Source organism: Aspergillus undulatus (genome assembly GCF_047715775.1).
Source record: "Aspergillus undulatus strain CBS 261.88 unplaced genomic scaffold BDV17scaffold_1, whole genome shotgun sequence".
Taxonomy (NCBI): Eukaryota; Fungi; Ascomycota; class Eurotiomycetes; order Eurotiales; family Aspergillaceae; genus Aspergillus; species Aspergillus undulatus.
Genome location: NW_027396605.1, coordinates 1044018 through 1063418, shown reverse-complemented (window position 1 = coordinate 1063418; position 19401 = coordinate 1044018). Strand labels below are relative to the sequence as shown.

General features: G+C 52.0%; 3 protein-coding genes across 3 annotated transcripts; all 3 read right to left on the bottom strand.

Moving 5' to 3' along the window:
- Positions 1-100: 100 nt before the first annotated feature.
- Positions 101-2746, bottom strand: BDV17DRAFT_278673 (DnaJ domain protein; the record flags this gene model as incomplete). Its single annotated transcript, XM_073759572.1, has 3 exons — positions 101-1422; positions 1491-2582; positions 2650-2746. The coding sequence occupies 3 exons, from the start codon at positions 2744-2746 to the stop codon at positions 101-103; spliced, it is 2511 nt and encodes an 836-aa protein (XP_073621287.1).
- A 1382-nt stretch (positions 2747-4128) lies between these two features.
- On the bottom strand, positions 4129-8221 carry BDV17DRAFT_249295 (Zn(II)2Cys6 transcription factor). The gene is made up of 2 exons (XM_073756199.1): positions 5282-8221; positions 4129-5226 (listed from the first exon to the last, which is right to left on the bottom strand). The coding sequence occupies exons 1-2, from the start codon at positions 7544-7546 to the stop codon at positions 4264-4266; spliced, it is 3228 nt and encodes a 1075-aa protein (XP_073621286.1). The 5' UTR covers positions 7547-8221; the 3' UTR covers positions 4129-4263.
- A 579-nt stretch (positions 8222-8800) lies between these two features.
- BDV17DRAFT_249294 (MFS transporter) lies at positions 8801-11161 on the bottom strand. Its single transcript, XM_073756198.1, has 2 exons — positions 10058-11161; positions 8801-9982 (listed from the first exon to the last, which is right to left on the bottom strand). Exons 1-2 carry the CDS (start codon positions 10948-10950, stop codon positions 9229-9231), a joined length of 1647 nt encoding a protein of 548 aa, XP_073621285.1. The 5' UTR covers positions 10951-11161; the 3' UTR covers positions 8801-9228.
- Between the last annotated feature and the right edge of the window lie 8240 nt (positions 11162-19401).

The following is a 19401-nucleotide window of genomic DNA, read 5'->3' as shown; positions in this document are numbered from 1 at the left end:
CCAAAAACCCAACCCGAGGTATAAGGTATAGATGGAAACCGGGGTTAACCATAACCTAGCGCCATCTCATGCAAGACAAGAAAGAAAATGTGATAAACTCCTAAACTATCTTCGCACCATTTCTAACCCAGTCCCTCATCTCTCCAAACTTCACCATACACTCCAAGTGCATCTCCCGCGCAACCTCCCAATGCTTCATGACCTTCTCATCCTGCAGGAGCGCATTTTTATACGATGTGAACCCGCGCTTTGCCGTGCCAGTTGATGGAGGTACCAGGTTATCATCGCTTTCGTCGCCGGAGTCCAAGTCCTTGCCCCTCTCGCCGCCACCTAGCCGTACCGAATCGCCGATTCCACCGAGCCAGTTGGGCGCCATCTCGGTGGAGTTGCTTCTGTGGCGGGAGAGGAAGTGGCCGAGCATGCGGCCATCAAAGGCCTCCCATTCGCTCACGTAGGTGGTCATTTCGGCAATGTATTGATCCAATACTGCTCGTGGGACCGCTACCTGTTTGAAGTCCATACTATCCAGGACAACTTTAGGGGTTTCCGGGCGCTTCGGGGGGTTTGGTAAGGATAGGTTTCGAGGATGCGTGTCGTTCTTTGTTGTTTTGGGTGCCTTGGGTCGGGATTCGAAGGGAAGTGTCGATGAGATATCCTTCAGATCGTCCAGACCGTCGCTATTTGTAGAGGTGAAAGGGAATACACCGCTCAAACCCTTCATATTTAAGGGATTCAGATTTGCGGCGTCTTTGTCTTTAGACCCGGACGTTGGTCGTGACTTCGAAGCAGTGGGTGTTGTTTTCTCCTTGCTGCTGTTCGGCCGCGGAGGCGAAGTCTTTGCACCGGCAGGTCTAGCCGGAGACCCATCGTCGATATCCATCGCCCCATCAACGTCGGGTGCCTGGCCGCTGCCTCCATCGACAGCCGATTCAGCCTCCTCAGCCTCCGTCGCAACGCTGGCTTGCTGTGGTGTAGGCCGCATCCTGTTCGTCGGTCTAGCTTGTTTCCGAGGGCTACGAGTCCGCTGCGAATTTGGTTGCCGCGGAGCGCCATCATTCGTCGGCAGAGCATCCGATAGATTTTTGAACTGGAACGTTGCGGTCCAGTCATTCTTGAGGAAGTTTTCCCCCGAGAAAGGCGTTTGCTGAGACGCCGATTCTGGGCCGGAAGCATTGCGGCTTGCAGTGTTGCCTGTGGCTCCTTGTGAGCTATCCCTTGTCGACGCTCGTCCCCGGTTATGCGGGCTCGAGGAATCGCCAAAGGGCTCTCTCCGACTCGACTTTCGTAGATCATCGTGGCTGCTGCTCTTGAAAGTTGGATTCTGAGGGGAGCCCTTCGGCACGAACGCGAAGTCGGCTTTCTTTGAGAATACCGGTGTGTCAGAATTATTCCTCGCCGAACTGGCAGAGTCGGAATCGTGGGCTGAACGGTCTCCAGATTAGCAAGACAAGGTCTTCGTTAGAATCATGACGATGAGGGTGCTTGCTTACCTGGTCCGAACCACCCATTACTGCTATGGAAATTGGCAAACTTCTGCTGCTGGCGAAGCCTGCTCTTAGGCACCGCCTTCGGCTTGAACATATGCTCATCCTCGCTGAGATCGCTAGAGCTCGTCGAATCGTAGTTCTTAGTCTTGTCACCTCTCATGCTAGGGCTAGCACTCCGATGCCGCCCGTTCTGCTGGGGATCAGGACTCGGCGGGTTAGTGCGAGGGCGAGAGTTCGTATTCTTATTCTTCGGCGAAGTCCGCGCGCTGCCTGAACGGCCGAGCATGGAACTGGAGAAGAAAGTCTTTTCACCTCCGGTAGTAGCATATGTACTTCTTGTCCTCTCATACTCCGGGGTGCCCCTGTTCTCTGTATTGGTGGTGAATCCAGCGGCCGGTTTCCTCGCTGTCGGAGCAGGTACGCCCCAGCCGATATCCTCAGCCGTGCGGGGTGCACTTCTGTACGAGGCTGTGTTTGCAGCCATGGGCTCATCACCACCTGCATCTCGTGGAGCAAATCCTTGCTTCTTCTTTTGCGCTTGAGCACGAGCAGAAAAGCCGGCGGGGTTAGTTTTGCTGTCTGTGTAAACGTGCTCGAAAGCGGACTTCGGCCTCGTTGATGAGCCGTTCGTTGTCCCTGTTGGCCTAGGCACGGCACCGGGCTGCCCTGAGCGCGCTCCGCGGGGATCAAAAGAGGACCATCCGGGCATGGCATTTCCCTTCATTTCCTGAAACCCACGGTATGCATCCGCACGAGTCTGTGTCTCGTCTCGCATCTTCTCCCACGGTTGCTTAGGTGCAGCCCGCGCGTAGCTCGCATACCGCTGAGCACCCGTCGATGGCCCATGGTGAAAGGACTTGGGGCGTTCGGAAAAGGTAGCCTTAGTATTCGGTCTAGCGGCACCGTGACTCGTCATCGGGTCTCTTCGAGGGGTAGGCTTCGGAGACCCATAATATCCATTTCGCAACCGATCGGTGTCGTATTTCAGCCGCTGGTGAGGATCGATGAGGATCTCATGGGCCGCCTGGATAGCCTGAAACTTCGCATTGGATTCCACCTCTCTTCCTGGGTTCCGGTCTGGGTGATACTTGAGAGCTAACCAAAACCAACGTCAGATACGCTCGCTCTACCATCAGTCTTCCATCCCATATTCATTCCTCACCTAATTTCCTAAACTGCTTCTTGATGTCCTCGGCGTCTGCACTGTGCGTGAGACCCAGGTCTGCGTAGTAGTCTCTCCGCACGTCTAGCTTGACCATTTTGAAAGCGTGGTCGGTTTCGGCCCGGGGGCGCTCCGTATCGAGGGGGCAATAAAAGAGCGAATGCCACTGTAGCCTTATATATGTCTATTCCTGCTGTACATGGCCTGACTTGTGGCAGGTGGTCGGGGTTGAGCGGGACGTGGGATGGCGGCAAACGCGAGAGGATGCGAAGGCGGTTGATTCTTGGAATGCAACAGCTCGTTCGCAGGGGTTCGGTCTAAAATTTAACAAGTCAGCCACGAGATGCCCTTTTGATACACTTTACTTGTATGGAAGGACCGTCGCACTACCTTTGACTGCGTCAAGCAGTAGCTGCACTGTTTATGTTTGGCGAGTATCTCTCTCTGTCTTTGTTTACCGAACGAGCGCAAAACCTCTTCTCTTTTTCAATCACAATACCCTCAAAGTATGTCCTCCTCTTCCGTGCAGTATACTGCCTTGTCCTTTCCAAATCCCCAGTATCAAGCTAACCTCGACAAATCGAACTCGAAGACTACCGCACAGAGCTGGCCAGACAGAGGCGGAGGCGGAGGCGGAGTTAAAGTCCAGGTAACAAAACTCGGCTAGCTAGGTTGACCCAGACAACGCAGGAACAGCGCAAGAACGGAACCGGAGACAGGAGACAAGGTGAAGCTGTAAATGGCACTGCGAGCTGAGCAAGTCAGCAGTGGGAGCTGAGGCAGGGCACAGATCAGTCTGTGACCTAATCAGGTGCAGCAGCGGACTTTTTTCGACTAGCGCGGAGTTGGAGTTGTTGAGCTGGAGGGGACGGCGATCATGGGACGGACAAGAACAACCGACTTCCGATCGATTGATCCTCGATTTGTTTGCTTCAGCCTCCACGGACCCCTCAATATAACTAATCGATGAGAATGCAGAGAAGGAAGGAAAAGAAGGAGCGAAGGGCGTCAGAAAGGGGACAGCCTCCAGCCAAATGTGCTGTCTGTCAGCCACAGGGCAGAAACAAAGCCTAAACTAAACGACTGCAATGGACTGGACTGGACACTGAGATTTGCCGCCAACTAAGTAAAGTAAACTGGCTGCGGTGCAGATTCACGCTTGCTGCCCAATTCGCATCATCCTGGTCTTGGATTTGCCTGGCTTTGGTTTATTTCGTTGTTGGGGATAGGTTGGGCTTGCTTATCTTTTAATGGCTGTTGAGAGGTTTGCTCTTACGGGATCCCTACGACTTGACAATTCGTGCTTCTACTAATCATCGCAGAGTACAAGTAGTTACTAGCTAGGTACTACTGTCATGAATACTCAATAGTAGTAATACTAGTAGTAGATCCTAGAACATGAGGCTAAATAGATGTCATCAACCTATTGACATTCATACTGTCAGAAGTATATAATAGATCAGAAAATATGTAAACGAGAAAAGACTTCATAAATCGTTTCGCCAGTCCACTCCAATCCGGTCCGTTCCTTTTAGTGACCCTCTTTTCCTTATCCTTGCTGCAGAGAATAGAAAATCAGATAGAAAAATAGAATAGAGTCGAGATCTATATCCATTAAATCCCCCCATTCCCATGCCCATACCCCGGGCCTCCCCCACCACCAAAGAAAAACCCCTCAAGCAAATCATAATTAGCATTCTCACTCCAATCATGCTGAAAGTCCACCGCCATGCCGAATCCCAAATCGATACCTAGATTATGGCCTGCCCCGTGGCCCAGCGACGGCGGCATGGCACCCGCGTTCGTCTGGTATTTGTATTCCGAGTTCTCGTCTGAACCGAGCGATATCTGGCGCTCAAGGTTCGGGTCGTAGTCTATGTAGTCGAGGCCTACGGCGGAGGCGGTTTCGTGTTCTGTGGGTGTGTGTGTGGGTTGGAAGGGTGGGAGGCCGCTGGTTGCGACGACGCTGCCTGGGGAGCCGCTCTGCTGAGGGGAGTTCGTGTAGTAGTATTGTTGTTGTGGGTGTTGTGGTTGGTGTGTTTGTGTTTGCGGGGAGACGGGGTTCTCGAAAGCGCCGTAGTATTCCATGGAAGGATTGCGTTGCGGGGGAGGTCGTGCGAAGTTTGGATCTGAGGTTTCGGGGACAGGATAGGGCTGGGAGACTGCTGGCTTGCCCATGCCGGCGGTGGCGGCGGCAGCAGCTTGACTCTCAGCGAGTGCGCCGTTATCGCCGAAGAGGTCTTCAAGGTTCATATCAAATCTCGGCACAGGCCGAGACTGTCTCATTTGGATCTGTCGTCGGGACATGCTATTTCGCTGGCGTTGTTCGGCCTGTTGCCTTGCTTGTTGTCGTGATCTGGAGTGGGAGTTCGATTGCCTTGACGCGCTATTGCACGCCTGGATCCGACTGAGACCAACTTGTGGTCCGAAGCCGGTTGTCGAAAGGCTCATCTCGACTGTGGCTTTGCTCATCCGCTCGAATGCGTCACGGCAGGCTTCTGCAGGTGGGCACTTGTGCATTAGGTCTCCGAGCACAGACGTCGCCGCGAGGACAGTAAAGTCTACCTCGTCAAGAGTCTGAGGATAATTGTTAGATCGTGCCGAGCACAGCATCGTGACGGGAGTGACATACCAGACGGCTCCGCACATAAGGCGAGTGCCAGATAGCATACAGAAACGAAATGCCTGCCATGAAAATATGGTGGGTGGCTAGATACGTATAGTTCACCAGCCGCACCCGATGCATTTGACGATATATCCGGATCACCTTCTGACCAGCCTCAGCAACCTTGTAATAGATATCATGCTCATCCTCTTCCTCCACCTGCGAGAACGACGGGCTGGAGACTTCTTCAGCAGGAGAGAGCTCGTCAGCAAGCTCCGCAGGAACAGTGAGGCTCTGCTGATACAGCATGATAACCGCCTGCCAGTAGTTCAACTCCAGAAACTCGAGTGGGAAGCGTACACCGTTCTCCTGAGATGCCGGCGCAGTCTCCTTCCACTCTAGCAGTCGCCGATCAACATCTCTTCTCCATGACCGGAAGGAGTCAAATCCCTGGAGGAATGGTGACACGACGTCGGCGCGCATGAAGCTCTTGGCGCCATGTGGGACTCTTTGCCGGGCGAATCGTGCCTGCTGGTGCTGCAAGACGTCCTGAATCTCCGACTGCAGCAGACGCAGCTTAAAGTAGTGGAAAGCGGAATTCTTATAGCTTGGAGCGCCTTCCGGCGCCTTCATTATGCCTGACTTAGTGATATATTTATCTTCCAAGAGAGATGGGAACTCGGTGCTTATGGCCTGGTCACTAATGCCAAACGGACGGCCGACACAGCAACTGACGAGTCGGTCGAAGCTATAGCAGCACCACCACAGTCGCCGACGGAAGTCACGCACCCATTCTCGACGGCCCCGTTCGTGAACGTTAATGCGCAGCTTGCCCTTTTTGCTATCTTTGTTATGTGCACGACTTAGGTTATCGTTCCCAGGAGCATCAATGCCTGTCCCGTCCTCGTAGTGGAGGCCAAGGTCAACCGCAAGACGCATCGCAACCCCGACAATGTACCAAAGACCAGGTGCCACTGGACGAAGCAAGGCGAAGCTAGCAAGAAGAAGGACGGCTTGAAGCTCCTCTAGAGCACCGTAGCCATCAGTGGTGGAAGAAGTCGCCAGGAAGGACTCTAGGTGGACGATAGCAGAGGCATGGTATTCTTCTGGCTGATATTGATGACCGGACATGCGCTGTCTTTTCTTCGCAGATGGAGAATGGTCTCGGCCTCCCTTTTGATCTTCTGCTGGTTTGTCCTCGAAAATAATCCCCGCACCGATTGCGAATACGATGTTGAGTATGTACAGACTGCGCGGGGACCGGCTCTTCTCGTCCACAGAATATGTGCGGTCAAGTAACTCCATAAAGTCGACACGATGAACGATAGGTATTTGCGGGTTTGCATGCTCAAAATAGAGGTCGGCGAGTCTTTCGGCCAGCTCCCTGTCAGGAAATGCCGCACATTTCATCATCGGTCGTGTCTGTAGACCGAAGAAAGAGTCCCGAGTAGTACTGTCCTCAGTACCCGTAGCACTATGCGGTAAACGCTCCTTAGGGCGCATTGGCCCACGTTCCGATCCATTCCCAGGGACCGAGCTCTTCACGGCAGCAAAGACAACCCTAGCAAACGATATGCCAGAAGTCGAGCCCAGATAGCGTGGATCCGACGTTCCTTGTACAGACACCATCCCGATATTCGAGACGAGGTTTTGTATCCGCCAGTTATCTTCCTTATCTGCATCCGGGGCGTTTTCCTGATCTTGGCCGCCTCGCGAGACCTTTTCCAACTCATGAGCAGAGCCATCAGTTTCCCTCTTCACCGATACCCAATTATCATTCGCATTGCGCGTCGATCCTTCAGTAGCTGATTGTCCGATCGGAGGAGCCGCATGTGCAGGCTGCGCAGATTCGTACCCCGCCTCCATCCTAACAGCCTCCTCTTCGTCAAAGGCCACCGCCTCATCAAACTCGATCCCCCGATCAATGAGGATCTTCTCGAGGTACGCAACGCGCGACTCCAAGAAATACACATAGCTCCGTGGGATTTCGCGTTTCGTTATCGGGTCGTATCCGACGCACCGAACCCCGGCCTTCTCGCACGACTGACATCGCGGAAGCCGCTGATCACATCGATTCTTCCGCTGCCGGCAGCGGTTACAAGCGGAGACATTGCGGAAGGAGGAAGAGTTCGCTGCGGCAGAGGGAGGAGGAGCGCCGCCTTCGCTGATCGGATTCGAGTGTTGCAGTTGCGCGGATAGGTTCGGCGGAGGAGGGACTGACTCGGCTATCGGGTGAGGTCGTTTTCTCCCAACAGCCGTGGGCGAGACGGGGGAGGTTGTAGGGTTCAACATAACGGAGGAAGGTGATTTGGCCGGTAGCGCGAATGTTCCACCATGTCTCGGCTGCAGGTGAATGCAGAAGAGAGCGAAGTATACCGTCGATGGCTGGGGAACAAGTCAGCACTCATATAGGCGATATGTCGCTATCAAACTAGTCGGTTCGTATCCTGCCCTATCTGTAGCGACTGGCGTCGAGGTGTGAGTTAATCGCCGTACGGAGGATCGTGAGATCCGCTCCCTGTTACCTTTCTAAATTCTCCGAGGTTGAATGATGGTCAGGGCAGGGGGCGATTCTGGCGGCAGTGCGGAGCGCAGTCGCAGCGCATGACGGAGAAAACCCGCAACCACCAACACCGGCAGAAGTCAGGCTGAGAATGCAATCGTTCCCAAGCGAGTGATAACGTGGAAGTGCCGGGAACCAGAGGGGAGATACGCAGGAGCGAAGGAACGACAGCCAGGCAGATCGCGACAGGGCGCTGCTGGTGGAGATTTTGAAAGATCTCTCTGCAAGCGTAATCTCCAGTAAGATATGCGTGGGGGTAGAGAACCTCGGTCGCGCCTGCTCAGGGCTCCATCGGTTGGGTCTAGATGTTTCAATGGAAGGCCACAAAAGGCGTGACACAAAATAGCTGTACAATTGGACACACAGTCTTTTTTTCACACACTGAACGTCTGAAGCTATTCAGAGATGCCCACTCCGTACTGTACTCTGTAGAGGAGGGGATCGATATGATGTAACAATACCTGGAATTACGGAATAATCACGTGACTTCTATACAAATCACGCCTATGATTGGCTACTGATAAGCAACTGAGGACTGCAATTCCATTCAATTGACGGATGAGATCGAGTCAGTCACAACTGATATCTAATCCCTCGTATCTGGATGTCCTCGACGTTACTTGTTGATCGGTCTATTCGACTCCGAGACAAAGTCTCTATCAAAGCTGCTGGGATAAAAGTACCTGCCTTAGCATTGAGCGTTATCGCAACCCCGCACTCTCGATGAAGGGAGGCTATGCTCGGCTACCAGCGAGGAATGTTTCAAGCTGAACATCATAATAAGGCGGGGAAGGGGAGCGGGAAAGACATAGGTACGGCCAACGCATATCGAGGAGAGAGCAAACAGTGATCTGTCAGAAAGGGAGAGGTGACCCTGGGGATGGTGCCCCTCGTCTATGACATTGTGGTCTCGAGAATGATAGGTAGCAACAATAACTAAAAGTAATTGACAAACGGCCTCCAGGATGCAAGAAACTATGAAATGGAACGCAAACCGACCCAGCAATGATGCCTCAAGATGATCCTTCCCAGAACGAACGGACGAACAGAACAAACAGATATCCTCCTCATGCTTTTGAATCCCAACATATGCATCCAGTCTATGTAGTAAGCGCCGCCCATTCTTGAGTCATGATCAGATCTAATAACGATAAGGTAAAGAGAAATATGGAGAAGGGCGTAGTAAAGGAATCATGAGGGAAAAAGGTAAGCCTCAGCTGAAAAATAGGCAACTGGGAAGCGAACAAGGAAACAAGAAAGAATCGCCATGTGGTTGTCGGGTATAAGTCGAAGATGCAAGGACAAAGACATTCATGAAGGCAAGGCAAGACAGAAGTAGAAATGCCGCTGACTTGCGGTCCCCGGACGAGTGAGACGCTCACGTCCAGTTTTTCAAGTCGGCTGCGCTGAATCAAATGCTGGGTTGCTCGGATTCGTCGACACTGGTCCGCGCTGAAGACAGCAGTCTCCGCACCTCCTCCGCGGTGCCGTCTTCCTTGTCCGCATTGAAGGAGCCCCGCAGATTGTTCGTGCGAGCTCGAGACGTGTCGGGCTCAGGAGTCTTCTCGTTCATGTCTCGCTGTGGCTCGGACTCCTCCATCCAGAAGCTCTGGATGGCACCAATTGTGCAGACGATACCGCAGGCCCACCACGAGATCACAGAGTATCCGCTTTCAAGACCCTTGGAGTGGAGGAAGCCGGTTAAACTCGGGCCAAGGGCACGGCTGAGACTGGCTGTCGAGGCGGCAGCGCCATTGATAGACCCTAGGACCTTCGAGGAGGGTGCTGCGTTGGCAAGAAGAATTGCGGTGGAGGGGAAGGCGATGACATGGAAGGTAATCTTGCTGATCAAAGCGACATATGCGGCGGCCATCTGAAGCTTCTCGGGTATGAGGATCAAATACGGGACTAGTAAGTATAGCGGCGGCCAAACAAGGAGAACGAAGCGAAAGGTGCGCAGGGTCCCGAAGTGGCGGACGACGAACGGGAAGAGCCAGAGCTGCGCGATCATAGAGTAGACGCCCTGCACTGCAAGCATAAATCCAATAGTCTTGGTCGCCAATCCCATGCCACCTGTAAATTGGAAGGGTAGAACCACAGGCGCATTCTCGGCCTTGGGGGTGCTCAGGAAGACGGGCATCAGCTGGTCGAAGGAGATACTATGGCTGTTGTCAAGTCAGCATACAATCAATGGAAACGTGCGCGCGCAATGCTAAGGTTGCATCTGATGGCTAACTTACTATGCAAGGAGCCCATATGCAATAATGTTGAAGACAACCTGCTTCGTAAAGGCCTTGGGCTTCCCGGCTGACTGACCGGCCATCTGCTTCTCAATGTCGTCATCGTCGGAGAGACCATCGACCTCTTCTTTCACTGGCCCCAAACGAGGGGACGACTCGGTGCTCCTGTATGCTGGTGGGGCAACCTCATCGAAGTCGTCGTCGAAATAGTCTGAGCCGGCTGTGTCCGCTTTGACGTCCGAGGGCGCCTCTGCAGCCTGCACGCGAGACCCCCAGCATCTGCCAATCAACCAGTTGCCCAACTCCAGCGCGCGGTCACGACGATGCTTCTTTTCCGGATGTGTTTCCTCCAAGAACAGCAGACCAACCACAATCCCAGCCACCAAGACAACAACACATACCAAGTTGGGCAGCAGAAACGGAAACCTTTCAAATACGGTACCGGGCGCGAATAACCAGGGATAATTGTCGCATGGCTGTGACAACGCACCGCCCATGGCAGGACCAATGATCGACCCTAGACACCAGACGAACGGCATAATCGAATAGGCGCGTGGCTGATGTTCTTTGACAGTGACGATCTCGGCAACCGTCGTCTGGAGGACCCCGATGTTTCCGTTCAAGAGGCCGCCCAGGGCTCGAGCAACTATAGCTGTCGCTAGATTGGGAGCAAATCCAAACACTATCATGCTGATGGCTGTTCCAATGAGGCCCATGACCAGGACCGGCTTCCTCCCAATTTTGTCGCTCATGCGGCCCCAGAACATGCCGGCGGAGAATTCCGCGAATGTAAACGACGAAGTGATCATCCCGGCATACAGCGCAATCTTTTGATCACTATCTGCGACGCCAAATGAATCCACCATGTGATAGACATAGGGGAAAATCGACATGAAGGCGATTGGCTCGCAAATGCGGCATAGTGCTTGTGTAACTGTTAGTTGCAGTCGCTACCCGATGCCAACAATGAAAGCTGATGCTGAAAATTCAGACAAAAGGGGAGATTCCAATTAGACCCAGCCAAACACTGGGCTCAGACCCCAAGAACCTGCAGGGGACATTATGCGAGCTCTCAACTCACCTAGCACAAAAAGTTGACGTATAGGAAATGCTGACCAATCACCACTGCGCTCTTCATGTCGTCGGCTCTGTAGAAACGCTGGTCGTTTGAACATTTTGCCGCTGTGTCGGTGTCGACAGACTTGTCGAGAAATTTGGTGAATCAAGGGGAAAAGTACTGCGTCTCTTCCTTTCTAAAGGGGTGCAAGCGAGGGCGAGCAGGGTGGAATGTGTTGCTCGTTCCAGTTGCTTCAACGGTAGATGTTCGAGTTAAGCTGACAGAAGATTCGTGTCAAGGGGCTTTCGGCATGTCTTCCTCTCCCTGGTCCCAATTGAATTCGATAGGCACCGCAGCGTTGCTTCTTTTGTGTCTTGATTTCTCTGTCTGCTAGACTGTGCGACGACTGCAAGGGAATCCAACCGCGGAAAACTCTATTGAAGCCCGATCGAGAAGCGAAATACTCCGAGCTGGGGATTCTGAGTGAGAATAGCTGGTTTATATTCGAGACGATGGTTTGAGCTTAGTCGATAGGGACAGTATGTGAAACTGCGCTGATTGTATGGTAGTAGTTGGGCGTAGAGGGCAGGAGCGAAGTAGATCTAGATGTATGAGAAGGAGAGGAGGATATACGAGGACGACAGGGAGAGTATTTGAGAGTAGTAGGAAGCTTAAGCAAAGGATAAAAGTATGGGAAGGATTTTCAAATAAGGACGGGAGGGAGGATTATTAAATGAAGCCCTAAGGAGCAGACGACAGTCAACGGTTAATATCAATGAGAGACCGATGGAGCCCATATTGGTTACAGCTGTACAAAGCAGTGCAGGATGCAGTCGGCAGCAAACAGTTGAAGAATATCAGCGGATCCACATCATGTCTCTCTCTGTTTCTCAGGCCTTGTCTCTTTGCATTATTATTATTATTTATTTATTTATTTTCTGAATTATGATTTCCTGGGACCGACGTTTTCAGATAGACTGAGTGGGGAGAGTGAACGAGAGATGGGATGAATCGCATTGACCCGACTGGATATCCAGAAACCCACCCAGCAGATAATGGGGTACGACAGACGGGGAACAAGGAAAGAAATTAAAATAAGAATAAAATGCTGAATTAAATAATGTTTCTGGAAAAAGAGAGAAGGACCAGATTCTGAGGCTGGAGACAGAAAACGGAGCCTGAAAAGGGGTGGAGCCAATGGCGGTTGAGCAGAGGATAGAGAACGGACTAAGCATCCAAGACATCCATAGGTCATTTCAACAGTGAACACATGGATTGGCCAGGTACCTTGTCCTCAAGTACCTCCGGATATCGGTTGAAAGGGAGATCCGCCTACAGCTTACACAACAGCTGAACAAAGGGCAGCCGGGATGGTTGGGAGTCGGGACAAGGGCGCAGCAGCCCGATCAGTTGAATGAGAATATCGTCACGGAGCGCAATACGTGTAGACTTGATGTCAGGAATCTTACACCGAAAATCATACGTGGAGAATTTCCGCCAAATGGGGGCATTGCCAAAGGATGATGGATGGATGGATCAGTAGCCGTTCTATGGGCGAGTTAGATGAATCCGGGTCAGATCAGACATGGCAACCTAAGAGTCTGTCAGGTCACCTGGGATGAGTAAGAAAAGGAGAAACAAGTTGAGAACCGGCTTCACGAATGAGAGGCAGACATGAGAAATGGAGCCGCCGCAGATTGATCGGTAGACCCAATGGACCCATCGTGGCCCTGAGTCCCGGGCTCCGGGGAAGAGAGTCAAGCTGACTCGCTGGGTACGTAGAAGCGCGCTAAAGAGGGCTGTAAGGACGATCGGCTTTCCAGAAGTCTGGTTTTAGTGCGACTCCATCCAGATGATAGATCTAACGCGCTAACACCGACAGCCCACTTGGCCCCAAGGCGCTCTTCCAAAGGGAAAAAGGGACGACGATGCTCTTCCGTCTCCTTCTCCAGCTCCACAGGGAGATTCCTTGCGACGGAGAGTATTTTGACTAGACGTTCATGACTCTCGCAAGGCACAATTTAGTCTTGGTGGACGGGGGAAGTATAGTCTGTGAATGCATCGAGGTGTCGTGGTCGAGGAAGGAGCTAAGTTGCAAGCAAACAAACAAATCGCATCTCCCCACCAACATGCGATGCGCTCATAACCCCGTGACGAGATCGATGATGAGATATCTCAAGCTGCAATTGGTGATTTACGTGCGATTCGCAGCAAACAAAGCCAGCGAGGGTAAAAGGCCTTGTTCAGGAAAAAGGGGGCAAGATGCGGTGTATGCGATACACAGAGCCGCCGCTTGTCACAGAGAAAACAGGACCAGAAATTCGGTAAGCTGTGGAAGAGGTGGGTCTGATGCTGGCAGTGGCAGGAAGTGAGCAGTCTCGAGCTCTCTCCTGGTTTCACCTTCAACCTTCAGGGCGTGGCTGCGGTGAGGGCCAAGAACGCGCACTAAGCGAGGAGCATTTCGTCACTTTGCCTGAGGTGGAGCGCCAACGGGCTGATCGGGGAGAAAGATGGATTGACATCTAGTGTGGTCGACCATGTCAAAAGGGGGAAACGAGGACTGACTGGGCCACTAGGATCAAAGGAATTGATGAATCATTATTGATTCAGCGTCCTTGACTCCGATCAGATACGCTTCTGATCTGCCATTCATCTATGGCCCCTGAGTTGTTGTAAGGTATAGTGGTAAAGCCTCGTAAAATTACGGTACCTGGATCCAAGCCCTGCCTGGGTAACCAAGCAGCCACTCTTGACGCGAGGAGGCAAGCAGTATTGCTGCGTCTATAAGTAGTAATCGGCAGGGATCATCGGCACTGTCCTGACAGCTTGATCCGTCTAGTCTGTAATTTCCGCCGTTTATCAAATAATGAGAAAAAAAAATTCCAGTGAAAGGCCAAATGCTGGAGGCCATTGAGAGACTGCCATCTCCAGAATTAGTCCCTGATTGTCGTATGCTTTGACATCGCGCCGCCTCATAGAAGGTACCTACGCAGGCAAGGAGCTGCGAATTCATCCATTGACGTCATTCTTCAGGATCGGGCTTGAATTTCGAGCATGGAAATTCTCCTAGTGGTCTGACATTAAAGATTATCTGAGGCCCAATGTTGTTGTCTGGTCTTTGCATCGCCTCATGTACTCTGTAAGCTATTGCTTGCAAAGCTTCGTGCAGAACGGTTCTTTCAGAGTTTCATATGATACCAAGCCTTCGGAGGCCGGAGAACCATGGAAATTGTTCCAGTTCTAGGGCCGCGGCACGGAAAGCGAATGAGCTATACGGAGTACGGATAAGATTAATATGATGAGACATGGGTCCTATAGTGCCTGGCCTAGCGCGGTTCAGATCTGGTGCCACGCGAGCCGAACGAGGTTGAAGAAGAGGGGCGGAACTAAATCGAAGGATGAGCGCTGCAAGCCTGCAGGTGATCTCTTGACAATGAAAGACGGCACCCACCTGGCGTACATCCTGCGGAGTATGTGTGTGATATGCCTGATTGGCCATTGGACCCGTCCGGACCAACAGTCCCCTATTCTGCTCTGTTCACGGAAGAGCGATGACGGTACACAGAAGGCGACTAATAAACCATAGCGGAGAGAGCTCCAAACCGGCAAACCGAAGTCGGAAGCACAGTGCTTGTACGTATTGATTGGTGGGATATCATATTCTTGCAAGGGGGAGTCTTCAACTGTAGTGGGAGAAGCTCCAAGTGAAGCGTCTGTTAGATGATACGGAGAAACATACGGACGGTGCATTTTCCTCCATCAATGCAACTTCCGAGAAAGGGCAAAAATGAGGCAGTAGCGAGGCCTCTAGCAATCGGACACGTTGACTTCATCAGTCGATTAGAGCTCTGCAACTCTGCTGACATGCTGTGGATTCGCATCATATGCATTTTATGCATAGCAGCTTCGTGCAAATAAGCTGCGGAGAAGCACGGTAGGTCCCTTGGGCTGCGAACGGGGTGGCCCGCTATGATCCACGGGGCCGTCACTGCGTCACCTGGCATCTGGCGGTGACGAGCTCAGGCCGATAGCTTGACAGCGCATTATTTGAAGTGGGCGGATATTCCATTGGGATTTAGGCATCCCATTCCGAAACCGAGCGACGCGTGTTGATCACGATGTCCAGCCGGAGATCCCGGAAGCGAGACGAAAGACGGGGCGGTGTTGGTGTTGTTGATGTCGATTGGGGGTGGAGATGCATGGGGAGCGATCATGTGAGCACTGACCAAGTCAGGTTTGTATCATGGTTCGTCCCTGGGTTGTTCATGTTGACAACAGACGTGTTTCAAAAGAATCAAGACCAATAATGCGAGCAGTGGTTTGGGAGCTAGCGAAGGCAGTGCCGAAACAACGCATGCCAGGAGAAAGCGACGAGTCATCTCGGAGTCAGTATCAGGCCACAGGGAACCTGCTGCAGGCGATGATGGACGGCGATGATGGACAGCGATGGCCGCCAAACACGGTTGGGGAGGGAACCCCGCCGACAGTAAGCGGTGAGAAGCAAACGTTGGAGAGGCAGGCAATTATTATTATTCTGTCAAGGCTCCTGGCTGGTTTTCTGTTTGCTGCATATTGTCGGCGCATGTTTAATTTGCGTCCCACGCAGCCTATAGGCCCGTCCGGGGTGCCAATCCTGCTGGTTTGAGCAGAAACAAAATCGGCGGGCAGTTTGACATCTGTGCTTGCATGCCTCAATGAGTCAATAGTGACAACGGTCAGGGAATGGCCCTTGTCCTTGTCTGCCTTGCAGCAAACCAGATTCGAATATACGGTGAGGGTGGCAGCATGCCTGTCCCTCATCACCGCGGGCATCTCGCATCAACTCCCGAAGGAACAGCTTCCAGACACTGGCAATAATTGGTCAGGTCCGTCCAGCAAACACGGATAGATGGAAGCGTCAATGCTTGAGCCCAACGGGGTCTCCGAGAACATCTCCCGCTCTTTCAGATTGATAACCTCGAAAGTTGAACCCCTCTTGCTCCTGCCCGTCACGTCAGTCACATGGCGCCTTCCCTGAAAATTCTCCGATTCGCGAGCGATCCCGCCTCTTCCAAGTTTTTCATTTCAGATAGACAAAGGATGAAGAAGTACGCGCCGACGCGGAAATTTCGCGACTCAATCATACTGGTAACTGCTGGCAGCCATCGGGCACAGTGCAACTACCGCGGCAGGCAGCATTATGAACTTACTCTGAGTATGATTCCACATCTCTGCTATGTCGTTCTGATTCGGCAATGCACTGTTTACAGCATTTCCAACCATCTCAGGGCGCTGTTCGGGTTCCTTTGGTTTCAGGCAACACATCGGAGATCCTTAGTTGGCGGACTGTTTTGTGGAATGTCGCAAAGTTTCGGCACCCCAACGTCTTCAGTGATCGAGCGAAAAGGAGCACACTTCGAACGCGGAGCCTTTCCAGTGTCCGAATTATAGCGTATTGAGTGGATCGGTGATCGCCTTCGACATGCAGCCCACAGTGCCGAACTGTCGGGCCGGTACTACGACCTCCGCCCTGAGCTATGACGGAGTTCGCCGTACTGATACGGGACAAGTATATGAATATGGCGATAAACAAAGCGATTAGGATACAGTAAGAAGGATCATCCAGCCTATTCTTGGAGCGGGCAATTTGAGAGGGTCAGTTGGATGACATTCGAAGTTCAGCAAATCGACAACTTGCCGCCACAGCCGCACTTTCATTGATGATGATTATGTCGTCGCTGTCATCGAATGAGAGATGGCCATGATTTCCTCGGCAAGCGCAGCTGCACCAATTGTTTTGAAAGCATTCGATGCAACCGAAACAAATCTGAAGCATTGAATCATGTATAGTTGCCCCTTCGACCTTCACCCGTAGTAAAGCCCAAACAGCCTGTGCTGTTTCATCTTGTCGAGGAGTGGACGATATCCTACTCTGCTATCAACTCCGTACGTTTGTTCCACTTGGCGACGGGATCATTTGCAGGGCCCCTACAGAGTAGTGCCCTGTACGAGGAGTGTACAGAGCCTTTACCTACCTCGATCGGCGGTTTACTGGGAGAAATGGAGTGGTAGCTCGAGGCGTGATGAAGTGCACATGACAGGACTACAGCAACCCAAAACGTACTTTGCTCGGCGATGAGTTCGATCCCTGGGACTTTGGGAGCTAAAGTCTATTTAGTTCCGAGGAACTGCCGGCGCAGAGGTTAATCTCCTACTTCGACATGCATCTTGGTATTACCTCCCTTCCAGGAATGAGCTCTGACAAGGAATGGCGGCATTGAAGAATGACGAGCCCTTGCTCGATGTCCGAGGTTAGGAACTAAGGCTAGGAGCAATAATTCCCCTGGTGGCAAAGCTGAATCAGTCAAGACTCTGCCTTTGCCCTTCTGTCGTACCTTGCGGGAGCTCTTCCGGGCGCCGTTCTAGCGGAAAGAACTGCCCGGTGCCGCGGCGGCGGTTCCCACTGGGACCACTGGCGCAGCTGCCACTGACTGGGCCAAGTGGGAGCGGCTTTGGACTTTCCGTCATCATACTCAGCCAGCCCATCACAGTCTTTTATTTGTTCTTTTCTTTTTCCAAGCTTCAGTCTCTCATTGACTGCTTCGAGTCTAGACTACGATTCCTTCGGTACTCATTCCCGTTTCATGCTAGGGTGAACGGCTCGTGGACTATTGACGCCGCTTTCAGTCATGTGAACAGCGACTTGAGGAATTAACTGCCATGTTTGCCTGGACCTCCCCACCCAGGGCCTCTCACTGAAATTGCGCCTTGAAAATCTCTGTACTTCAAGATGCCCGTGAGTTGATCAGACAACAGATGATTCTGTCGACTTGTTGGACGTCATCAGCGGCTGCCAGCATTATTGGGGTCTTCCAAAAGAAGTACTTTGGTCGTACTTCTAGCCGGAGATCCTCGCTCATTTCCGGACCTGCATAAGCACACACTAACTTGTTTTCTCAGCTGCGAGTGGGACATGGAAATTTTTTTCTTTGTCCAATGCGAACATGTGTCGCGTTTGAACGTGGGGCGGCTGTCAATAAACGATAAATCGAGCAAGGATCTGTCAGGCAATAATTTGCTTGAGCCTTGTGTACGCGCGGAATCCATCTGCCGACAATGCTAGATCCAACAGAGTATCTACAATCTCTGGGCGGTCATTCGATTTCTTCGTCGTCGATTTGAGGCAGGGATTCGGATCCATTCAATATCACTTCAGCACTCCGACTGACAGGCAGCCTCAAACCATGCCCAATACAGCCGCATCACTGTTGTCAACGCGTCCTCGCCTCGCAAAATCCCAAAAGCTGTTGCCAGAAGTAGATGAGAGCTTCAAGTCACCATCCTCTAGAGATCCGATTAAGTGTCGGTTAGTCAATATGTGAAACCAGTCATGCATGAAGTACTTTCTCTCGAGCTGAACGTCAGAAGTCGGAGCATCTTGCCTTGAGGAACAAGATCACAATTGGACCACGGCGGCTCTAGATTCGGTAAATTGGTGGTCATCAGATCACAGCAGATTTGATCTGGATTGTGCATTGCGCCAATGTATGCACATGCTGTACAAGGATTGGGTAGAGTTCCGTCGGCTTCACAAAGTACCTGAAAGTACTTGTACTTTGACGCTTGGGCGGGCATGGTTCGTTCCACGATGCCGATGGGCAGGTATACAGAGTACGGTGAGATTGGTTTGTGGAACCACGAGGCACGAGAGAAATTTGAGGTGAAGTCATGCTGACGAGGCTCTCCTCCATTCCTGCGGACTGAATACGTGGTTGGGCTACGTCGACCAGTTCAAGTTGAGACCGCGACTGTTGCACATTGTTCTAATGATTGTGATTGATGACAGACTGACAGTCAACTGATTGTAAGGAGCAGCCTATCATGAAACAGTTAGCGTGCGAGCCAACACCTGTTCAATGCATCTCATTGGATCTATTTATCTTTGCCTCAAAAGGCACGTTTTGTCTCCCGGCAGACGGTCTTGTCATTTGATCGCGAAGCAACGAATTGGCTTTTGCTAGTTATGCCATGCGTAACCTACCATGTCCTCGGAAGGTCTCTATTAAATAATTCGCTACGGATCATCTCTCTGACAGGTGAGAGCCATTGACTTATCGGCGCCGCCAACTATGCAACCCTCATGCGAGGTAACACAATTCATATTAGATGGATTCTCTGTCGCACAACATATCCATGACAGGACCCAGCTCGAATCCAAGAATCATCAATTTTGCCAGCTCATCGACCGTCAGTATACAGAGCAGATCGGCGCGGTACTTCCATCGCAGGTACTCCGTGCGAAACGAAC

Coding starts and splice junctions, on each gene's coding strand:
- BDV17DRAFT_249295 (XM_073756199.1), bottom strand. CDS start 7,546: ATGTTGAACCCTACAACCTCCCCCGTCTCGCCCACGGCTGTTGGGAGA. Junction 5,227..5,281: donor CTTATGTGCGGAGCCGTCTG/GTATGTCACTCC, acceptor AATTATCCTCAG/ACTCTTGACGAGGTAGACTT.
- BDV17DRAFT_249294 (XM_073756198.1), bottom strand. CDS start 10,950: ATGTCGATTTTCCCCTATGTCTATCACATGGTGGATTCATTTGGCGTC. Junction 9,983..10,057: donor GCATATGGGCTCCTTGCATA/GTAAGTTAGCCA, acceptor ACTTGACAACAG/CCATAGTATCTCCTTCGACC.